The sequence below is a fragment of the Diceros bicornis genome, chromosome 16 (assembly GCF_020826845.1).
Source record: "Diceros bicornis minor isolate mBicDic1 chromosome 16, mDicBic1.mat.cur, whole genome shotgun sequence".
Classification (NCBI taxonomy): domain Eukaryota; kingdom Metazoa; phylum Chordata; class Mammalia; order Perissodactyla; family Rhinocerotidae; genus Diceros; species Diceros bicornis.
This window is the reverse complement of record NC_080755.1, coordinates 14,262,111-14,283,378: the sequence shown is the minus strand read 5'-3', so window position 1 is coordinate 14,283,378 and position 21,268 is coordinate 14,262,111. Positions and strand designations below refer to the sequence as shown.

Sequence of the window (21,268 nt, the reverse complement as noted above, 5' to 3'; positions counted from 1 at the left end):
GACTTTTGAGGTCTGGCCAGGGCAACATAAGGGCACTGGGCCAAGGTATTAGGCTCTAAGTTAACAGGTCACCTGAGATGTAAACAGAGCCCCAAAGACAAACTCTACCCAATGTACTTTTTTCTAGTTAAACTCTGCCTAAGCCTCTGTAGACAATTCAGCCTCATTGGTTATGTTCATAAACTAGTCACAGCTGCAGGAAAATCACTTAAACAGGACTCAGCACTCAGCTGCCTCTCAGTCTGTCACAATCACTGTTTTGTTTTTTTTTTTGTTTTTTTTTGTGAGGAAGATCAACCCTGAGCTAACATCCCTGCTAATCCTCCTCGTTTTGCTGAGGAAGACCGGCTCTGAGCTAACGTCTGTTGCCAATCCTCCTCCTCCCCGCCCCCCCTCAAAGCCCCAGTAGATAGGTGTATGTCATAGTTGCACATCCTTCTAGTTGCTGTATGTGGGACGCGGCCTCAGCATGGCCGGAGAAGCGGTGCGTCAGTGCGCGCCAGGGATCTGAACCCAGGCCGCCAGTAGCGGAGCACGCGCACTTAACCGGTAAGCCATGGGGCCGGCCCCACAATCACTGTTTTTTGAATGGAGGAAGAAATTGTATGAGGAATTACTTTGTGACCAGCTATCTCACTAGACTGTCTTAAGCACTGTAATTTACAAAGAAGAACACATTACTCATATATTATCTACAAAATGAAGTCCATTTCAGATTTGGCTCTAATACACCAATAAAAATTTTTGTATTAAAAAAAAAACATTCCAGTGGGCTGAGCCCTGTGGTGTACGGTTAAGTTCACACGCTCCACTTCGGCACCCCGAGGTTGGCAGGTTCAGATCCCAGCCGTGGATCGAGGCATTGCTTATTAAGCCACGCTGTGGCGGCATCCCATATAAAGTAGAGGAAGATGGGCACAGATGTTAGCCCAGGGCCAGTCTTCCTCAGCTAAAAAAAAAAAAATTCCACTGTATAAAGTCCTATAAAATCATCAGCTCAACATTTAAAAAATGTCGTTTTACAGAGTATCTTGGTTAAAATAGTTAGAAAACGTTCTATTGTAGATAGAAACTCTCACCCTAACTTGTTATTGTTTGCGTAAACAGTAAGTAGTTACATTTGCTTTGTGTGGATGAATAAAAACCTAAAAGTATCTGTGGAATGGTGAAGGTAGAAGGCAAATTGCAGTGGGTTGAAACATGAAAGGAAGGGGAGGAAGTAGTAACGTTGAATGTAGACAACTCTTTCAAGAAGTTTAGGGATGAAGGAGGCGAGAGAGGGACAGCATGTGGCGGAGGGGGATAGAACCATGAAGGGAGAGGATTTTTTAAAAAATATATGTCTCCACCATAAAAGTTTCCTAGCAGTAATATATTACTACTTCTTTAAAATTTATTCTGTGAGGGCCGGCCTGGTGGCTTAGCAGCTAAGTGCGTGCGCTCCACTACTGGTGGCCCGGGTTCGGATCCCGGGCGCGCAGCGACGCACAACTTCTCCGGCCATGCTGAGGCCACGTCCCACATACAGCAACTAGAAGGCTATGCAACTATGACATACAACTATCTACTGGGGCTTTGGGGCCAAAAAAAAGGAGGAGGATTGGCAATAGATGTTAGCTCAGAGCCGGTCTTCCTCAGCAAAAAGAGGAGGATTAGCATGGATGTTAGCTCAGGGCTGATCTTCCTCACAAAAAAAAAAAAATTTATTCTGTGAGGCATCTCAGACACATACCAGGCCAAGTAAAGATAAAAGGAGAGAGATTAGAAGCTTTTACAGGTAGGAGATGATAATTAGCAACTTGGAATAAGATTGTTATATCAAACATTAAATGAAACGTGAGCTTCCTGGCAACTGAGACAAAATGGGACCTATAATGGTTCCATAATTCTCATTCTCTGATTAGATGTAGCCTTCCATTTTTCTTAAGAGACAGACTTTCCTAGTACTACATTTCAAGAGATATTTACTATATTCTTATGTGTGGTAACTGAGTAACATTGTGTGTATGTGTATAATCTTATGTATGTATATATACGCATGTAACTATACATATATATCAAATCTTCAAAAGCAGTTTTGTTTCAAAAATATTCTCTTATCAAGTGTAAGGAACTGTACAGATAATTGGTTATGGTATTATTTCATGGGTATAAATAATTTATTTTCTATGTGACTTTTTCTTTTTCCAATTTACTTTCACATTTTGGGAAATGTTCTTTCTGTGGCTTTTTTTTTTTTTTTTTTTAAACTTGATCCATAGAAAACCCAGACCTATAATCTTATTGTTGTACATCAATGAAATTGCTTTAATTATAGAAAGAGGTTGCTGTTCAGATAATTGTTTTCCTGTTTTCAAGGTTGTTACTAGGAAAGAGTTTAGAAAGAGTGAAAGTTAACATGCTCATTAAATTCTTTCAAATACTGATGGTTCTTGATAAAACTTTTGGCAGGAGCTAGATTTTGGTCAATTAAAAGTTGTCAGTATTCTTCATTATTGATTTGAAGCAAGATCCACATGCTTCAGATACTTGCAATTGATCTAGCGAAGTTAACATTCTTTTATCAAAATTAGCTAAGCTTGCTAAATTATTTACCTGACTTTACACATAATTCAAAGCCATTGTAATCTGCGTGCATACATAAGCATAATTTCAAGCCTCTTTTGTAAAATAACGTGCATGAACTTTGTGGCTGCTATTTCCCTGCAGACCAAGGGCTTTTTCACTTATTTCCAAGTTCACAGCTTTGTTCCAGGCAGTTAAAGTTGTCAGAAGTGTGAATATAAGATAAGTGATGTGTTACTATGTGTATATATAATGTGTATGTTTTTATATGTATGTGTTTTTCTTGAATTGATATGCCAATTGATATAAATTTAAACTAATTATTTTTTAAATTTTTATTTATTTATTTATTTTTTCCCCCAAAGCCCCAGTAGATAGTTGTACATCATAGCTGCACATCCTTCTAGTTGCTGTATGTGGGACACGGCCTCAGCATGGCCAGAGAAGCGGTACGTCGGTGCGCGCCAGGGATCCGAACCCTGGCCGCCAGCAGCAGAGCGCGCGCACTTAACCGCTAAGCCACGGGGCCGGCCCTAAACTAATTATTTTTTACATGGATATTTCATGATATTGACTTGTAGTTTATAATCTTAATCTCACCACAGGAATTTTAATTCATATGGTTATTTATCAAATGTGCTTCCATATGTTTTAATAAAATATTTTTCCCTTTGTTCTTTCTTAGATCACTAATAAACCTTTTCAAACTTCTTCGTAGAAAGCTGAATTTTACACTAGCAAATTTTTTGATGCTTTTCTACTCTAACCTCCTTATTTTATATGCAAAGACACTAAGGTATTTTTCAGTCTTTTAAACATTAACCAGCCCCTCTCCTAAAACTTTTTTTTGACAAAGTATGTGGTAAAAAATTATACTCACTTTTATAATCCTTTAAAAGTATTATAATATTGCCCTTGATACTCCCTAGTCATCAGAAAAAGTATTATTAAATATATCCATCTCAAAGATGAAGAGTGGGGGATTAATTTACTTCCTGTTATTGGCCAGAATAGAGAAGGCAGAACTCTAAGATCGTGGTGCTCTTGTAGATCACTAAACCCACTTCCTGTTTCCCATATAAAATTATAATCTTGGGGCCGGCCCGGTGGCGTAGTGGTTAAGTTCAAGCACTCCACTTTGGTAGCCCGTGGTTCGCGGGTTCAGGTCCCGGGCACAGACCTACACACTATTCATCAAGCCATGCTGTGGTGGCATCCCACATACGAAAACAGAAGAAGATTGGCACAGATGTTAGCTCAGGGACAATCTTCCTCAGCAAAAAAAAAAAAAAAATTACAGTCTTACTTGGAATATTTGTATGGGTATGAAGCTTGGGAAAAATCCTAACTGTAATCCATTATTATTATATTAATTATTATTAAGGTTTATTTAGAAGAAATGGAGTAAGGTAGTACACAATCATGTTTACAGACAAAATTAGTTTTACAGAGATGGTATTGAAAATTTTTGTGGATATTTGAGGATATGAAATAGTCGAAACCTTAATCATTTTTGACATATGGGTAATACTGAAAGACTTTATTGGCTGTTTTGAATGATACAGAGGATTTTGTTACAAACAACAATCTCTTAGACTTAAAAAGTCTGAAATGTTTAACATTAAAAATTAAAACATTTTATAGTATAATGATTGCTTGTAAATTTAAAAATTAGAAGAATGTATATTGAGACTGTAGATTTCTAACATAGCCAACTTAGAAGTTGAATTAGTAATGCCATAATAAAGACACTAAAGAAAGGGCTTATTTTTGTAATACTAATTTGGTATGTACCTAACATTTTTATCTCACACTAGGACTTCTTAGTGTTGGTTAGGATATAATGCCTATGGCTTTTAACATAGACTCAAATTAACATTAGCTTAAATAACATAGATATTGATTTCTTTCTCCTATAAAAGTCTGGAGACAGGCAGTTCAGGGCTGATACAGTAGCATTCCCCAGGGAGATTGTCTAGAGACCCAGGGTCCTTCTAACTTCTTGCTCTACCATCCCTTTTGGTGTTTGCTGTTTTTCCTGTAGTCCAAGATGGCTCATCATCACATCTGCATTCTAGCCAGCAAAAAGGGAAAAAGCAAAATGGTAAAACATGGCCCAAATAAGTCACATATGACTTCCGCTTCTAACTGATTGGCCAGAATTTATCCACAGCTAGCTGCAAGAGAGGTTAGAAAACATAGTCTTTAATTCTGAATAATCGTATCCAGCCAAAATTCAGAGGTTCCATCACTATAGATAAGGAGGGTCTGTTGGGGGTCTATGACTCCCCTGAAGTTATTTATAAAAGTTTAGGTAAGTATTCATGAATGTGCACTTTTCTGGGGAAAGAGGCCATAGCTTTTATCAGCTTCTTAAAAGAGTTTGTGACCCAAGAAAAGTTAAGAGCACTTGAGATATTTCTAAAGTAACCTAAATGATTTATTTAATATAACATTTATTTTATTAGCTCCATTCCAATTGATTACAACCTGTACCGAAAATTCTGGTCACTTCAGGATTACTTTCGGAACCCTGTGCAGTGCTATGAGAAGATTTCATGGAAAACTTTTCTTAAGGTGAGTTGCCCGTCACAGACTACCAAAAGCCCAATATTTTACAGCTAGTGGCAGAGCCAAAACTTTGCTCTTGTCCAGCCTACTTTTCACTATGTGATTCTGCCTCTTACATTTTTATACCTATTTCATAATACACAGAGGCTAAATTGTAAATTAATATTTACAGTTAACTGATTGATATAAACTGATTTTGTGAAGTACTTTATAAATGACTTGAGGATTTAAAAGTTAGTAATTGCAACCTTGGGTTTTTTTACATAATGAGAACCATCAACGTGAATTGATGAATTTTTGCAGAATACATTCTGTCTTTACTTTGCACAAAATTATTTTAGCTTTCCTATTAGAAAAGGTGTCTGCAAACTATGGCCTTGAACCAAATCCAGAAACAGCCTACTGCCTGTTTTTGTAAACGAAGTTGTATTGGCATACAGTCATGCCCATTCATTTACGTATTATCTGTGGCTGTTTTTGTGCTATAATGGCAGACTTGAGTAGTTGCAACTAAGACCATATAGCCTAAAATATTTACTGTCTGACCCTTTACAGAAAAGGTTTGCTAACTCCTGTTTTATAAGAATTCTCTCTATTCTTTTTCTTGGCTACTTAAAGATCAGTCCTCCTTTTTTGTTGTAAACAAAACCCAAGGTTAATAGGTAGCTCTTAAAAGTAGCATGGTGTGTGTTCTGTTATTTTTAACAATTTTTATTTTATATGCAATATATTTTTTGAGGGGGGAGGCCACCATCCAAATTCATATTAAGTGGTGAGTGAGAAATCATCTGGAATTGTCCCTCAACTGGATAGGACTTAACATCATTGTTTTATTTGGTCACAGTCTTTAGCACAAGAAATGTTTGAGAGTTTCCACAGCTGATTAAACAGCTAATTTCACTGGTAAATTTCTGTATACTCTGAAAACATTCCTTTCTCTGTTTACCCCTTACACAAACTGCATAAGAAATCACATTTCTTCAGGAGTAAAGAATTTATTCCTACTTTTATAATACCATGAAATCTCATGCAAAATAGGTTTATTCTCATTTTGCTATCATAATTTTTCTTATTTAACGTGCCTTAGAATATGCATATATGGTTAACAGGGAATAAATTCTAGGTATTTTGATAGAGAAAAGCACTCAACAAATTTTTGGGCAACAATGCCAAATAAAACTAATGGAAATTTTTACTTTGCAGTATTCTGAAGAAGTTCTAGCTGTTTTTAAGAGTTATAAGTTAGATGATACTCAAGCCTCAAGGAAAAAAATGGAAGAACTGAAAACAGGAGGAGAGCATGTATACTTTGCAAAATTTTTAACAAGTGAAAAGGTATCGATCTTTCTTTCTCACTAAGCATAATAAGAAATGGTCTTTTTTTTTTTTTTTTTCTATTTAGCCAATATCCTTTTTAAGTTAAGTTCAATACAAGTATTTCTTACTTTACTTTTGGTTAGAGCTGATAAATGTTAGTTTGAGAGGCCTATTTGTTCCTTGCACAAGTAAGACTAATTTGATTTCAAAGGTGAAAAAGTTGTTCTGCATTGTCTGTTTTGTAGACTTATTTTAGAATAAATGCAATTTAATTACTTTGAAGTGTATATATTTTGAAGCTCAAGTTAGGATTTCATTTGCATTTATGAAAATATTTTGTAATTAGTTTGCCATTTCAGTACAAATAAGGGGTTTAAAAATTTCCTGTTAATCTTATTTATACAGTTTAATAACTAAATTTTGTTCAGATATAATGCTAAGGGATATGTAAGTTTCTAGTCAAGATAGCACATTGAGTTTCTGTTTCAACTCACTCCCGTTGCTCCAAACACATAGCAATGACAGGTAAAATATAAAAAGAGAAAACCAAAAAGACAAAGCTGGGCTTCCAGAAACAGGATAAATATCTTCATGGATCAGAAATGCCAAGCAGTGAGCAAAACTGAAGCCTTGAGCCTGCTGGACTCTATCAAGCAGCTGGTGGCACCCAGTAGTTTGGCTAGAAGTGACAGAGATCAGATGTGTTCCATGTGGGACCAGTGACCAGAGCCAAATTCACTGCTTGAAACCAGGGAGTAGGGTGGAACTTAACCCACTTTTGAAAAGAAGCTAAGAAGAGTATTACCAGTCTTCTGCCAAGAGCTATGGTTTCACAGGAAGTTGTGGGTCTAGGGATAACAAAAACACAGCTTTGTGTCCATCTGCTTGCTCTGTGACCACATATGTGCTATCCCCAATATTCTCATAAAACTGCTGCTCCAAAAAGTCATCATAAGACTTTTTCCATACTTGGGCCCAGGGGCCCTAGTGGAGGAAAATGCAAAAGTACTAGACAGGAAAGGGTGTATACAGAGAGAAAGAAGGGGAAGTAAACAGACATCCCAAAACAAAAGCCTCCCATTCAAAACTCTCTGATAAATTAAAATTCCAAAATCCATAAAGAAATCCAATGCTAAGAAAGATCACCAACAAAATCAACTATTCGGATATACATTTATTTATTTCAGAGCCACAGCCTGACCAAGACTTTAAAATACTTATGTTTTGGATAATCCAAGAGATAATTGTTGAAAGAGCATCTTTTGAGAATGAGAAATTGTGAAACTGAAACCTTTCAGCAGCAATGAAGTAGGACAGTTGAATATGACAACTAATTGGAAGATTGGAAATAAAAAATATAATCATTGAAACCAAAGAAGAGCACACAGAATTAAACTATAGATTGTACATAGATGATAAGAGAACTAGTGAATGGAAAATAGTGATGAGAAGCTCACCCAGAACACAGCACAGAGAGACAGATTCTTTTGTTAACATGGAAGAGCAGTTAAGAGCCATGGAGGATAAATTGAGAAATTCCAGCATATATCTAATAGGATTTCCAAAGTACAAAATAGAGGGAATGGTGGAGAAACTATATTGAAAAGAACTGAAGGAAGTCCCAAGTTCTCAGATTACAAATGTGCTGCAACTGTCAAGCAAGGTAAAGAAAGATAAATCCAGACTTCTATGCATCATGCTGTAACTGCAGGGATAAAGAGAAAACGTTAAAAGCCACCAAAGAGGAAAAAAAGACAAATATAATGGAAAGAAGCAGCTATTTGACTGTTAGCAGATTTTTAACAGATATCAATAATAGATACCAGCAGACAGTGGAGAAATACTTAAGTGCTGAGGAAAAAGACGTAACAGTCAATCTAGAATTTCATAGCCAGCTAAATGTACTCAAGACCGTGGAGGAAATAGACATTTTTTATTCAAAGACCAGGAAAATAGACTACTCTAAGACCCTCATTTTGAAAAACTACTAAAGGATGGTCTTCAAGAGGAAGGAAATTGAACCCTTAAGAAAGGAATGGGATACAGAAAGCAATGGTGAGGACAGAATATTGAAAAATATAACAGTAAATTTACTGTTGACTAAAAACAAAAAAGTCATAATAACCAATTAAAAAGTATTTGGAGGGGTGTGGGCCGGCCCCATGGCGTAGCAGTTAAGTGCACACACTCTGCTGCTGGCGGCCTGGGTTTGGATCCTGGGTGTGCACCGACACACCGTTTGTCAGGCCATGCTGTGGCAGCATCCCACATAAAGTGGAGGAAGATTGGCATAGATGTTAGCTCAAGGCCAGTCTTCCTCAGCAAAAAGAGGAGAATTGGCATGGATGTTAGCTCAGGGCTGATCTTGCTCACAAAAAAAAAAAAAAAAATTTTTAATATGGAATTTAAACTAGATGACAATAACAGTAAGGGAGGGGAAATCAGAGCTGTTTTAATGAGTAATTTAAGCATATACTACAGTCCTTATAATCTTCAGGAGGAAGAAAAGAATACTGAATAACTTTAGACTTTATTATGTATATTAAAATGGAAACCACCAAAAGGAAGACAACTTGTAGCTCTCAAATGGCAAAGAGGTAAAAAGGGGACAGGACGAGGGGTGGGCCCAGTGACGTAACGGTTAAGTGCACGTGCTCCGCTTCAGCAGAATCGCAGGTTCAGATCCCGGGTGTGGACCGACGCACCACTTGTCAAGCCATGCTGTGGCAGCTTCCCATATAAAGTAGAGGAAGATTGGCATGGATGTTAGCCCAGGGCCAGTCTTCCTCAGCAAAAAGAGGAGGACTGGCAAAGGATGTTAGCTCAGGGCTGATCTTCCTCAAAAAAAAAAAAGGGACAAGAAGGCATATACTTTATAAATCCAACAGGTGGCAGGAAGGGAGGGAAAAAAGAAAAAAGGAGGGTAGAAATAAGTCCAAATATATTGGTAATAACCGTGTAAACTGATTTAATTTACCTAATAAGACAGATTATCAGATTGGATTTTTTAAAGTCCAGCTATATTTATTAATTTAAATGAAGCAAACATATAAAACTCTTTGGTTGAATAAAGAAGTCAAAATTTTTATCTTACCCTATGTAGAAGGAGGAAAGAAAATCCCAAAGCTCTTCTTCTAGCTTAACAAAGAACCTTCTGAAAGAGATATACCTTTCAGAAAGCTGAGGTGTCAATTTAAATAATATTATCAGGGCAAAAAAGTTACAAAATATAGCAACTAGTAAGAGTTCTATACTTTTAGGAGTTACAAGTTACACTTCTCAGGATATGACAGCTATTTCAAAACTCTGGATGTCTTAAAAGACTTTTTTTGTACAAATGACATTTCCAAGGACATTTTAATAATAGCAGCAGGACTGTGCCTTTTCAGAGAAATCTCCATATTGAAGTATAGAAGAAGCTATCAGTACAGTGAAAGAAGCTATCAATATAGTGATTCTGCCTTAAATTTTTCCTATTGTCTCTATATATTTGAGAGGTTGCCAGGGCTCAATTTTTATTTAGTGAAGGCAAAGACAGGTCTGTTCCTTTATGAAATGTATTACACCCTCGTTAGGAACAAATGAACAGAGAAGTAAGACCCTCCTGTTGACAAACAGGCAGCTAAACACTATTGTATAATTTTCTTTAGTTTCATCAGTTGTTTCATATGGGACTCCCTTTAAACCGATCTGAGAGGTTTTTGGACAACTCTGGAACACAGCTTGAGTTTTCCTTGTCTGTAGGCCAGAGATAGAGCCAGCCCTCCAGGTAGTTCCAGGACTTTACCATGAGGTTGCTATAGATTGTCACCGTGGTCTGAAATTTAAGTAGAAACTAGATCATTGGTCCCTGTGCTCCCCAGAGAAAAAGAAATTAATAGCAAAAAACCGTTAAATGGGTGGGGCTGACATTTTCTTATAGATCCAGGATGAAAGGCCTTACACTTTAAAAATCATATAGGCATTTAGCTGTTCTCAGAAAGATTGGAGCGCTGTTTTCTGCTGATGAACCTTGATGTAAATCAGTCATCAGGCTTTATGTCTTGACACCATCCGTCTGAGTCAACTGGTAGGGCTTCTCACAGCTGTGATTAGAATGATTGACAGACTTGATTTGGGCTTTGAAATAATCTAACACAACACTATCTAGCACGTCAGTGTTGGGCCTTTGTGTGGCGACTGAGGAAGTAACAAACTTTATTGGCCTACCATTATTATTTCATAAGGAGAGAGACCAAATCTGTTTACTGTAGATCTCATTGTCATATGAGCTATAGGCAGTGTGTTTAGCCACTTTAGTTGAATTATGTACAAACTCTTGGGTTAGTTTATTTTTCAGAATTCTAATTTGACATTTGACTATTTCTGCTGAGTCCAAGTTGTGTGGGCAGGGAAGGCATTGATGAATCTTTAGGGCTTTATGAACTTTGCAATTCGTTTGAAGTCTTTTGCTGACACTCATGTCAGTTTTAGTGTATGGGTATGCTTCCATCCATCTGAAAAGGTAAATGCAATTACTAAAACCTTTTCATATGATTGACATTTTTTATGTGAATAAAATCAACCTGAAATGGTCCTCAAAGTGGGAGGCATGAGTTGCCCTCTTTATTGTGACACTTTTGTACTCTGTGGGCCTAACAAATAGGGCAGCTCTTTAAATATCATTGAGCATATTGAAAAATGTAAAGCATACTCATCATTCTTTATTATTTTTAGAATCCCCTCTGTGTGTGAGTGAAGCCATGGTTACCACAAGCAAGATAAGAGTAAATTCTTTGGTGCTACCACACAGCCGTCTAGGAAAGACTAAAGACAGTGAGGGTGCGAAAGACACCCTGCCGATGTAAGCTCTAGATTTGGAGCCTAATTCTGAAGAAGGACAAAGTCTAAAAGAATTGGCAGAGGAGACTAGTTAATTGATAAGATAAATATAAGAGCAAAGATAGAATAAGAAATGGCCCAACATTGCTATGTTATTAGCTAGAGTAATCAAAATTATTAATAGTTATAGCAGAAGGACCATTAAAAATGTTGGCTCCTCCAGAAATGAGAGCTCTCATCATCTTTACAAGCACTACATACTAACAATTTGCACAAAAGCATAAAGAAGTCAGTATATTTATAAATGTTAACAGAACTTTGAAAAGAAAATGTTCTCTGATGAGGGCAATAATTACTGTCACCTGGACAGAACATATACAGAGCCAAGAACATTTTACTATCTTTGATAACAGACTGCATACCCAGAGACTTAATTTTGTTTCTCAGTTAATCAGATTCCCTCCTCTATGATGTATAACTGTTTATCAACTTTAAATATACTTTAATACACGTTTTACTATATCAAACAATATGTTTAATGACAGTATGCTTTAAAGTTTTAAAACTCTGGTTTTTAAAACAATTTTGTCAAGTATGTTTAAAAGTGTACCTTAATTGATTTCATCATTTTAATTTGAATATTATGAAGAACAAATGTGTTTTGTAGTCAGAGAGACTTAGGCTAAAAACACATAGGAATTGAATAGTGGTTAGGTACTTTATTTTTTTCCATATCTGAATTTTAATTTCTTTAGAAGTTTCTTAAGGAAAACACAGATTATTGAAACTTTATCAGATAGCACAGGAGTATTCTGTAGAGTCACATAATTTGCAGTATTGTCTGAGGTTTATGAAAACCAGTATATAGATATTGGCTAAATTATTTAAGCACAGTTTGATTTAGTTGTTCACCCATATTTATATTTAAATAATCCTGCATATTAGTAGAGGTAACAACAGAACCTATATTGTTTGAGAAGTTTTGTTTAATTTAGGCTTTTGAAGGCAGAAAAGAAGTCTTGCGTTTGCTAAAATAGTTTGTGTTTTACATTACTTAGGAGTATAAGGGTAAGAGATCACAATTTAAATTTTTGGTATATATTTTACTAAGAAATATTACAATTCTCTAAATCTCAAAAGTATTAGTACAGGAGGGTTTCTTAAAACCTTTCAATTTGTGACTGTACTTGTAAGTTACCTTTTTACTAAAGAAAAAGGGCTGAGACGCGACATCTCCTGCCTGGCAGTGGACGTATATTTTGTAACTCATCAGGGAAACTGAGATCCTTAAACTAAAATTAGATTTCCATTTTTTTTAAGAACTTTTTTTTTGAAAGGAAATTTAAAAAAAATTATTAGTACTATAAATAGGAATACTATTTAAATTGATAATTTAGTCTTTTTACAATTATTTATATATTCTTCTGAGAAACCAAATGTTTTATAATTCAATTGAATCAGACATATGGAAGTTACCTATTCCAGGGAGAAAACCATTTTACAGTTTAGTCCTCTAAACCCTAATTTAGCATCTAATTCATTTGTGAAAATTAAAAGTTTAAATCAGGCTAACTTAGTAAACATAATGACTCTGGAACCTGTATTTTCTCCCAGTTTTGAGAGAAAATGGATATACTCAAAGCATTTGGAGTTTTGGCTAGATTTCATAATTGTCTGAGGAGAGTTTTAACAGCTCTCCCGGGATTATATAAGAGCTTGGTGGTGCCTTTAAATAATTTAAGAAGGAACTCTAGTACACTTGAGAGATTTTATACTTTTCTAGAAATCTCTCAAGACACACAATTGATCAGAGTTTTGTACAATATACTCATTTCTTTTTTGAGAAATATGCAACTCCTGCAGCCATCCTACTTTTGCATTAGAAAGACTGCTGCCCGCTTCCTTACTCCCTGACACACAATTCAGTGGGCTTTCACAAAAAAAGAAAAAAAAAATGAGTCTAACCCTCAGTCAACAGACAAAATTATTAATATTAAACTTGATAGATTATTTTTATCAGAAATTACTAGGCAAACTAGAGATTATACAGGAGCATTTTTATGCCAAGGAAAGGAAACATTCTAAACCAGCTCAGATAAGGCAAGTAGAAGCCTACTTCACTAAGGACTCAAGAGTAAAACATAGATTCACATTTATGCAGATGCTCTCGGCTTCCCACATGCTAGATTGTCATTGATATATTTGTCTTCCAGGGAGCAGTGTTTTTCTTTTAAATAGTTTTGCATCTTAGAATCTTACCCTTTCTTCACTTGCATTGCATAGCTTAGTTTTGTAATTCCATTGGTTTGCATTAAGAAGGAAGAAAAATAGACCTAAGAAGCCTAACACTTGTATAGAAAAGAAAAGAACACAAGAAATTTAACAAATGAAATATGGAGCATATAATAATTTGTATCCACAGAGGATGCATACCTAAGATAAAACTGTTCAAAAAAGTTGAAATATTAGGATGGAAAGAGACGTTACAGGCAAGTACCAACAAAGTGAAAGCTACATCAATACCAAATAGAATTTAAGGCAAAAAACAAAGTCAGATAAAGGATACTACATATTAAAGAAACAAGCTACCAAGACGATATCATGAGCTTACATGCACTTAACAATATATCCTCAAAATATATTAAGCAGAAACTTGTAAAATTATGAGAAGTTGGCAGATCCATAATTATAGTGAGATATTTTTAAGTGCCTTCATCAAAAACTGATGGGTCGAGCAGACTAAAGATGAGTAAGTATATGGAAGATTTGAACAATAAAAATAATCTTGATTTACTGATGAATCAAGCAGACCAAGCTTAATAAGTATATGGTAGATTTGAACAAAAAAGTAATAAGTTTGATGTAGTATATATGGAAACCTGTATACAGCAAACAGGTATACATTCTTTTTCAGTACACATGGAACATTCACAAAATTTGACTATGTACTAGGTCATAAGAGAAGTCGCAGCAAATTTGAAAGATTTCATATCATGCAGAACACATTCTCTGGCCACAGTGAAATTATATTAGAACTATAAAAAGGATAGTTTAAAAAGAAGTAAATGAATGGAAACATGAAAAGCATTCCTTAGAAGTTCAAGAGGAAATCACGATGGAAATTCTAAATTTGTTATAAAGGTATTATATAGCAAAACTGTAAGTATTATATGTCAAATTTGGGTTACAAATAAACTGAAAGGTAAAGACAAAATTACAGCATTTAAGGCATTAATGAAAAATTTAAGAGTGACAGATGAATTGAGAATTCAATTCAAGAAACTAGAAGAAGTACAGAATAAACCTCAAGAAAGTAGAAGTAAATAACATAGCACAAATTAATGAAATAGAATAAAGAAACTATAGAACACACCAGTGAAATGAAAAGCTGTTTCTTTTAAAAGAAAAATTTTATAAAAACAATTTTTCTAAAAATTTTATAGAGCAGGCTTGACCAAGGAAAAAAGTGAAAAGTACCAATAAACAATATTAGCAATAAAAATGGGCCTAATTGAAAATACAGAGCTATTTAAAATATGTAAGAGAATATATTCTGAACAAATTCTGCTAATAAATTTTTAAATCGAATGAAATAGTAATTCTCTAGAAAAATTTAATTACCAAAATGGACTTACAAAGAAGTAGAAAACCTGAATAAACAAATAACTATCAAAGAAATAGTAATCAAAATGACATCAGGCCCAGATTTTTTTAGGCACATATTATCAGCACTTCAAGGAATAGATGATTCTTACTATAAATGAACATTTTCAGAGATTAGAAAAACAGAGACAGCAACCCAGGTCCTTATATGAGATTAGTGTTATTTTTAAATAAAATCCCAATAAAGACAGAACAAGAAAAACAGTGTATATATCAATCTCAGTTATGAATAGAGATGAAAAAAAATATTTTAAAAACTCACAATTGTAGTTATGTTTTTATTTTTATTTATTTATTTTTTTGGTCAGGAAGATTGGCCTGAGCTAACATCTGTTGCCAGTCTTCCTCCTCTTGCTGAGGAACATTGTCCCTGGGCTAACATCTGTGCCCGTCCTCTTCTATTTTGTATGTGGGATGCCGCCACAGCATAGCTTGATGAGCAGTGCATAGGTCCACGCCCAGGATCTGAACCCACGAACCCTGGGCCACTGAAGCGCGTGGACTTAACCACTATGCCACCGGGCTGGCCCCAAATGTAGTTATTTTTTAAAATAGAGACTAAATAGGATTTATCCTAGGAATATAAGTATGGTTCAACATCAGAAAGATTAATGTAATACCAAGTCAACAGATTAGTTTTTAAATAAAAACTGTATGATCGTCTCAGTTAGATGCCAAGAAAATTCTTTCAGTAAAATCTAATATTCATTAAAAAAACAGAAGTAGAAGGGAATTTTCTAAGATTAAGGGGGTTGATAAAAACTCTATGGCAAGCATCATACTTATGATCAAACTTTCAGAAGTATTCCCAGTAAATTCAAGAACAAGGCACGAATGTCTACTAAGCATATTTTTGTTCAACACTACAGTAGAGCACCTAGCCATTTCAATAAGAGAAAACAAAAAAGGAATAAGAGTTATAAGTACGGGAGAGAGAAGACTGAACTGTCCCTGTTTGAAGGCTATATAATCATGTACAGAGAAATCCAAGAGAACCAACAAACTATTCGAATTAAGGTGGCTTCAGCAAGGTTACAAGAGAATCATCAGTAGTGTTCTTATATGTAACCAGTTACAAAATGTTATTCAAAATAGCAGTGAAAACTAATACCTAGGAATAATCTTCATAGAGAAAATTATAAAACTGGAGAGGTATGACTTCATTTATAGACAGGAAGACCCAGTGCCACTTCTCCCCAAATGTATCCATAAATTCAGTGTATTTTGAAGCAAATCCAAACAGGTTTTTTGAGGGAACTTGAAAGTTGATCTTAATGTTTTTATGGAAAAGTGAAAAGCCAAGAGTAAGAAGAATTTGAAAAAGATGGGAACAATTGCCCTATCAGATATTAAGACCTGTATAGCTCTAGTATTTAAAACAGTGAGGTAATTATTAGTACAGGTATAAAGAATAAAAAAAAATAAAACTGGAACAATAGAAAGCACAAACTAGGAAAGTTTGATATACAAAAGAGGTTACATTACAAAGTAGTGAGGAAAAGATGGATTCTTCTTAGTGTTACTTAGACAACTCATTATCCATATGGAAAAAATAAAATTCAGTCCATAACTTAGTACATGTACAAGACTCAATTCCAGGTTAATTAAAAGTCTAAATGTGAAAAGCAAAACTTTTAAACATTTAGAAGAAAATATAAAATACATACATTGGAGTAGGGAAAGGTTTCCTGAGTCACAGCACAAATCATGAGGGAAAAGATCAATACATTTATTATTAAAATTTAAAAGTCTTGAATAATCAAAGATACCATATATAAAGTGAAAAGACAAGCCACAAACTTGGCTTGAATATCAGAAGATATTCACCACCTACGTAGCTGAAAAAGATTAGTAGTCTGAATATTCCATTGATAAAAATACAACCCAATGGAAAACTGGAAAGATTGTACAAACAGGTAACTTACAGATGTAGAAATCTAAATAGCTGATAAGCTTATAAAAGATGCTAAACATCTCTAGTAGCCAAAGAAATTAAAATGATGAGATAATCATTTCACCCTTATCAAATTGACGAAAATAAAAAAGCCTAACAATAAATGATATTGGCAAAGGTGTGGGAAAAGGAGAATTTTCATACACTTCTGATTCAATTAGAAATTGATACAGCCACTTTGCAAGGCAATTTTCTATTAACTAGTGAAGTTAAAACTTTTGTTCCTAGATGTGGCCCCTAGAGAATCACACACACATGCACAAGGAAATATGTAAGAAGACTCATTGTAAATTATGTGTTTGTAAGTGAAAGTTTGGAAACAACCTAAGTGTTCATCAGCAGGAGACTGGGTGGTAAATTTATACAGTAGAGTTCTTAAAGCACTGAAATGGATGAACTAGAGCAGGGGTCGGCAAATCTGGCTTACTGCCTATTTTTGTAAGTGAGTTTTATTGGAGCACAGCCATGTTCATTCCTTTACGTATTGTCTGCAGCTGCTTTTGCACTGCAACAGCAGAGAGAAGCAGTTGTGACGGAGACTGTACGATCCACAGAGCCTAAGTTAAGTTACTACCTGGCCCTTCACAGAAATTTGCCAACCCCTGAACTAGAGCTGTGTGTATTAAGTTGTGTAAATTTCGAACATAATATTGTGTGAAAACAGCTTATTACAGAATGATATGTATAGCAGAGAGTTCGTAAACAGAATACATGCAGAATACCTCAATATGTTATTTATAGACACCTACATATGTAGTAATAGTATAAAATATGCATTAGAATCCTAAACAACAAATACATGGTAGAGGGAGGGAGGGAGGAGGGGAGGAGGAGGGAGATAATAGAGGGGGCTTCAACAGTTTTGATAAGATTGTATTTCTTTAACAAATTTGGAACTAGTAAAAATGTTATGATTTGATATGTAACTGGATAGTGGGACATGAATGTTGTATTACTTAACTATACCTTTTTGAACATTTAAAATATTTCGTAATTTGAAAACTGGATAATTTGATCCCAGCTGACGTGTTAATAATGACCAATTAGTACGATTTTAATTAATGAGAATGCTCTAAATATTTTTTATAGCACAAATTTTTAAAGTGTTTTGTGTTAAAGTGATAGAAATGGAAGATTTCATACTTCAGTTTAATTTTAGCAGGAATATTATTTACATGTACAGTTTATTGATGGAAAGGCACATAAGGATAACTAAGAAGAATAGCATGAGATTTTTTAGGTTTAGAATAATAATCAGGAAGGCTGAGGCCTAAGCTAAGACGTGCAGTAAAACCTAAGGACAACAGGGGGCCGGCCCCGTAGCTTAGCGGTTAAGTGCGCACGCTCCACTACTGGCGGCCCGGGTTCGGATCCCGGGCGTGCACCGACGCACCACTTGTCGGGCCATGCTGAGGCGGCGTCCCACATTCAGTAACTAGAAGGATGTGCACCTATGACATATCACTATCTACTGGGGCTTTGGGGAGAAAAAGGGGAAAAAAAAAAGAGGAGGATCGGCAATAGATGTTAGCTCAGAGCCGGTCTTCCTCAGCAAAAAGAGGAGGATTAGCATGGATGTTCGCTCAGGGCTGATCTTCCTCACCAAAAAAAAAAAGGACAATAAAATGCCCTTTGTTCAAGAAACAAAGATAAAGAAAAATTTGACCCATTGCATGATATTAATGGTGTAATTTAAAAAATAACCAAAGAAAAGTAGAACTAGAAAATACATATTATGGAAGAAAATACAGTTGAGTGGGTCAGTTTTAGTCTCAGCTCTGTCACTAACTAGCTGGCTAACCTGACAGTCATTTTAGCTCCTCAGGGCCTAATTTTCTTTCTTTTTTTTTTTTTTTTTGGTGAGGAAAATCAGCCCTGAGCTAACATCCATGCTAATCCTCCTCTTTTTGCTGAGGAAGACCGGCTCTGAGCTAACATCTATTGCCAATCCTCCTCCTTTTCTTTCCCCAAAGCCCCAGTAGATAATTGTGTCATAGTTGCACATCCTTCTAGTTGCTGTATGTGGGATGCGGCCTCAGCATGGCCAGAGAAGCAGTGCGTCGGTGCGCGCCCGGGATCCAAACCTGGGCCACCAGTAGTGGAGCACGCGCACTTAACCGCTAAGTCACGGGGCCAGCCCAGGGCCTAATTTTCTTAAGTATAATGTTGAAGCAGTTAGTTTGAATGATCACACTCGTCCCTTCCCACCTCTGATTCAATGTCTTATTGACTCCTATTTTCAATCCATTGTTTCTATCAAAAAAAATTATCTTCCAACATAAAAAATAAATGTGGTAGAGGGGACTTAAAGCTCAAGGTAGATAAAGAGTTCCTAAACAGCGCCTAGCCACTTTAGTTCATCTGTTCAAGCCAGGAGTTCCTGTCTCCACTCCAGACTGATTAAACTATAGGGTCTTCAAACAGGCCAGTCTCTTACTTGGCTCAGAGTCTTTGTACCTACTGTTTCTTTGTTCCCACATACTCCCCAACTTTAGGTTTGCTCCTGTAGTTTATAGTTGTTGCTTTGTCCAGGAAGTCTTCCTAGAGTTGCTTAGGGAAATAGGTGGATGGTGAGCCTCTTAATGAATTAGTCAACACTGGAGAAGACCAGGCTTTGTGGGGAAAATTGGTGTGTTTTATTTTGGACATGAAATCCAATCAAGTGTCAGTTGAACATTCAGGTAGAGATATGTAGTAGCTTTTTGAATATATAAATCTGGAGATTAGGAACAATATCTAGGTTGAGAGTATAGATTTGGGAGTTATCAGCTTATATGTGGTAATTGAAGGAGAATGTAGACTGGAAAGAGAAGAAAGTATGGAACTGAATCCTGAAGAAAACCAACAAAGGAGAAGGAAGGGAGGAGGGGAGAAGAAGAAGATTGAAGAATAGCCAGTGAGATTGGAGAAAAACTAGGAAAGTATGACCTTGTGGAAGCCAAGCAGATCAAGTAGGATGAGGACTATGAAAAGAGTGTTCATTGGATTTAACAACAAATAAGTCATTGGTGATCTTGGCAAAAACACTTTCAGTGGATTGATGAACCAGAGAGCCACAGATTGTAGCAGGTTGAGGGGTGAAGTGGAAACAGTGAATGTAGCCAGTTCTTTCAAGGAACTTTGCTGTTCAGGGACGATAAGGTGAGGCTGTAGGATCTCTTTGAGAGAAGTTATTTAATGCTAATGGAAAGGAGCTTGGAAAGAAGGAAGGGTTGAAGATACAGGCACCGGGGCAGTTAACTGATAGAACTCGTTTAACTTTGGGAGTTGGGATGTCCAGATGGAAGGATTACGTTTAGCAATGAGGATCTTGTGACAGAAGAAATGAAGAAAACAATGATGTGAGTGCACGTGAAACTTCCAATTTAATGAATTTTTCTCATTGAAGGTGGAGGTTGTTTTCTACCGAGAGCAAGAGGGGTAGTAAGCAGTGTTTTGGTAAGTGGAAAAGGTTTGAAATAGTTGCTGTGGACAACAGGAGAGAGACTAGCCTTGGAGAATAAAGAAAGATTGCTGATTAGAGACAAGAAAGAGTCTTAAATTGGAGAGAGTAACATAGCAGTGGTACCATCTGCATAGCTGTGTGATTTGTATTTTCTCTCAAGTAGCCTCACCTGCAGCCTAGATTGGAAGCCTTAGTGTTGGTGTTGAGAAGGTAACAGTTGGTTTGAGCCAGGGTTGCCATTTTGCTTAGTAGATATGACAGAAGTATGGGACAAGGATGTTGAGGAGGTTGTCAAGAAAATGGTTGAAGAGATAAACCAGGAAGTCTAGACCAGGGTTCAGCTGATTACAACCCACAGGCCAGATCTGGCCCACTGGCTCTTTTTTGTTTTTTTACATTTTAAATGTTTACATAAGTACCTACATAATATCCATAATATACCTCATGTCTTACATAGCCTAAAATATTTACTATCTGGCCCTCTAAGAAAAAGTTTAGCCACCCCTTATCTAGACTAAAATAGGATTAGAGTAAAAACAGAATGGTACTAACAGATAGGCAGAAAATAGAGGAACCAAGGGACTTAAGGTCTCAGTATTAGGTACATTGGGATGACTGAGTGAGAGACCTGGAAAAATAGGTTGTAGTGAGAGGATTGTGAATTAAAGATTTCAGAGCCGGGTGAGTGATAACTATTTGTGGCCATGGTAGTGGGGGGCCAAAGTAGAGGAGCTGTGACTGTCAGTGGAGTTGAGGTCGAGGAACTGAGAGCCCAAGCGGGGATAGTAAAGTCACCAAGGAGGTGGAGGAAAGGAAGACTGGGAGCATGCCATTCAGTTTGTCAGTTTGGAATGGGATAGTTGATATGGTAAATAACAGAATCAAATACTCAATCCCTGAAGGTGAGGGAAACCCGGCTGGAAGGCCAATCA

The 21,268-nt window shown here is 36.1% G+C and overlaps 1 protein-coding gene across 3 annotated transcripts in view; it reads left to right on the top strand.

Annotated features, from left to right (window-relative positions):
* Positions 1-21,268, top strand: part of THOC1 (THO complex subunit 1) — a 54,557-nt gene that overhangs the window by 19,446 nt on the left and 13,843 nt on the right. For all 3 annotated transcript variants that reach the window (XM_058556845.1, XM_058556847.1, XM_058556848.1), the window contains exons 10-11: positions 5,034-5,142; positions 6,340-6,471. In XM_058556845.1, coding sequence (XP_058412828.1) covers positions 5,034-5,142; positions 6,340-6,471 — 241 coding nt within the window. The remainder of the gene's footprint in view (positions 1-5,033; positions 5,143-6,339; positions 6,472-21,268) is intronic.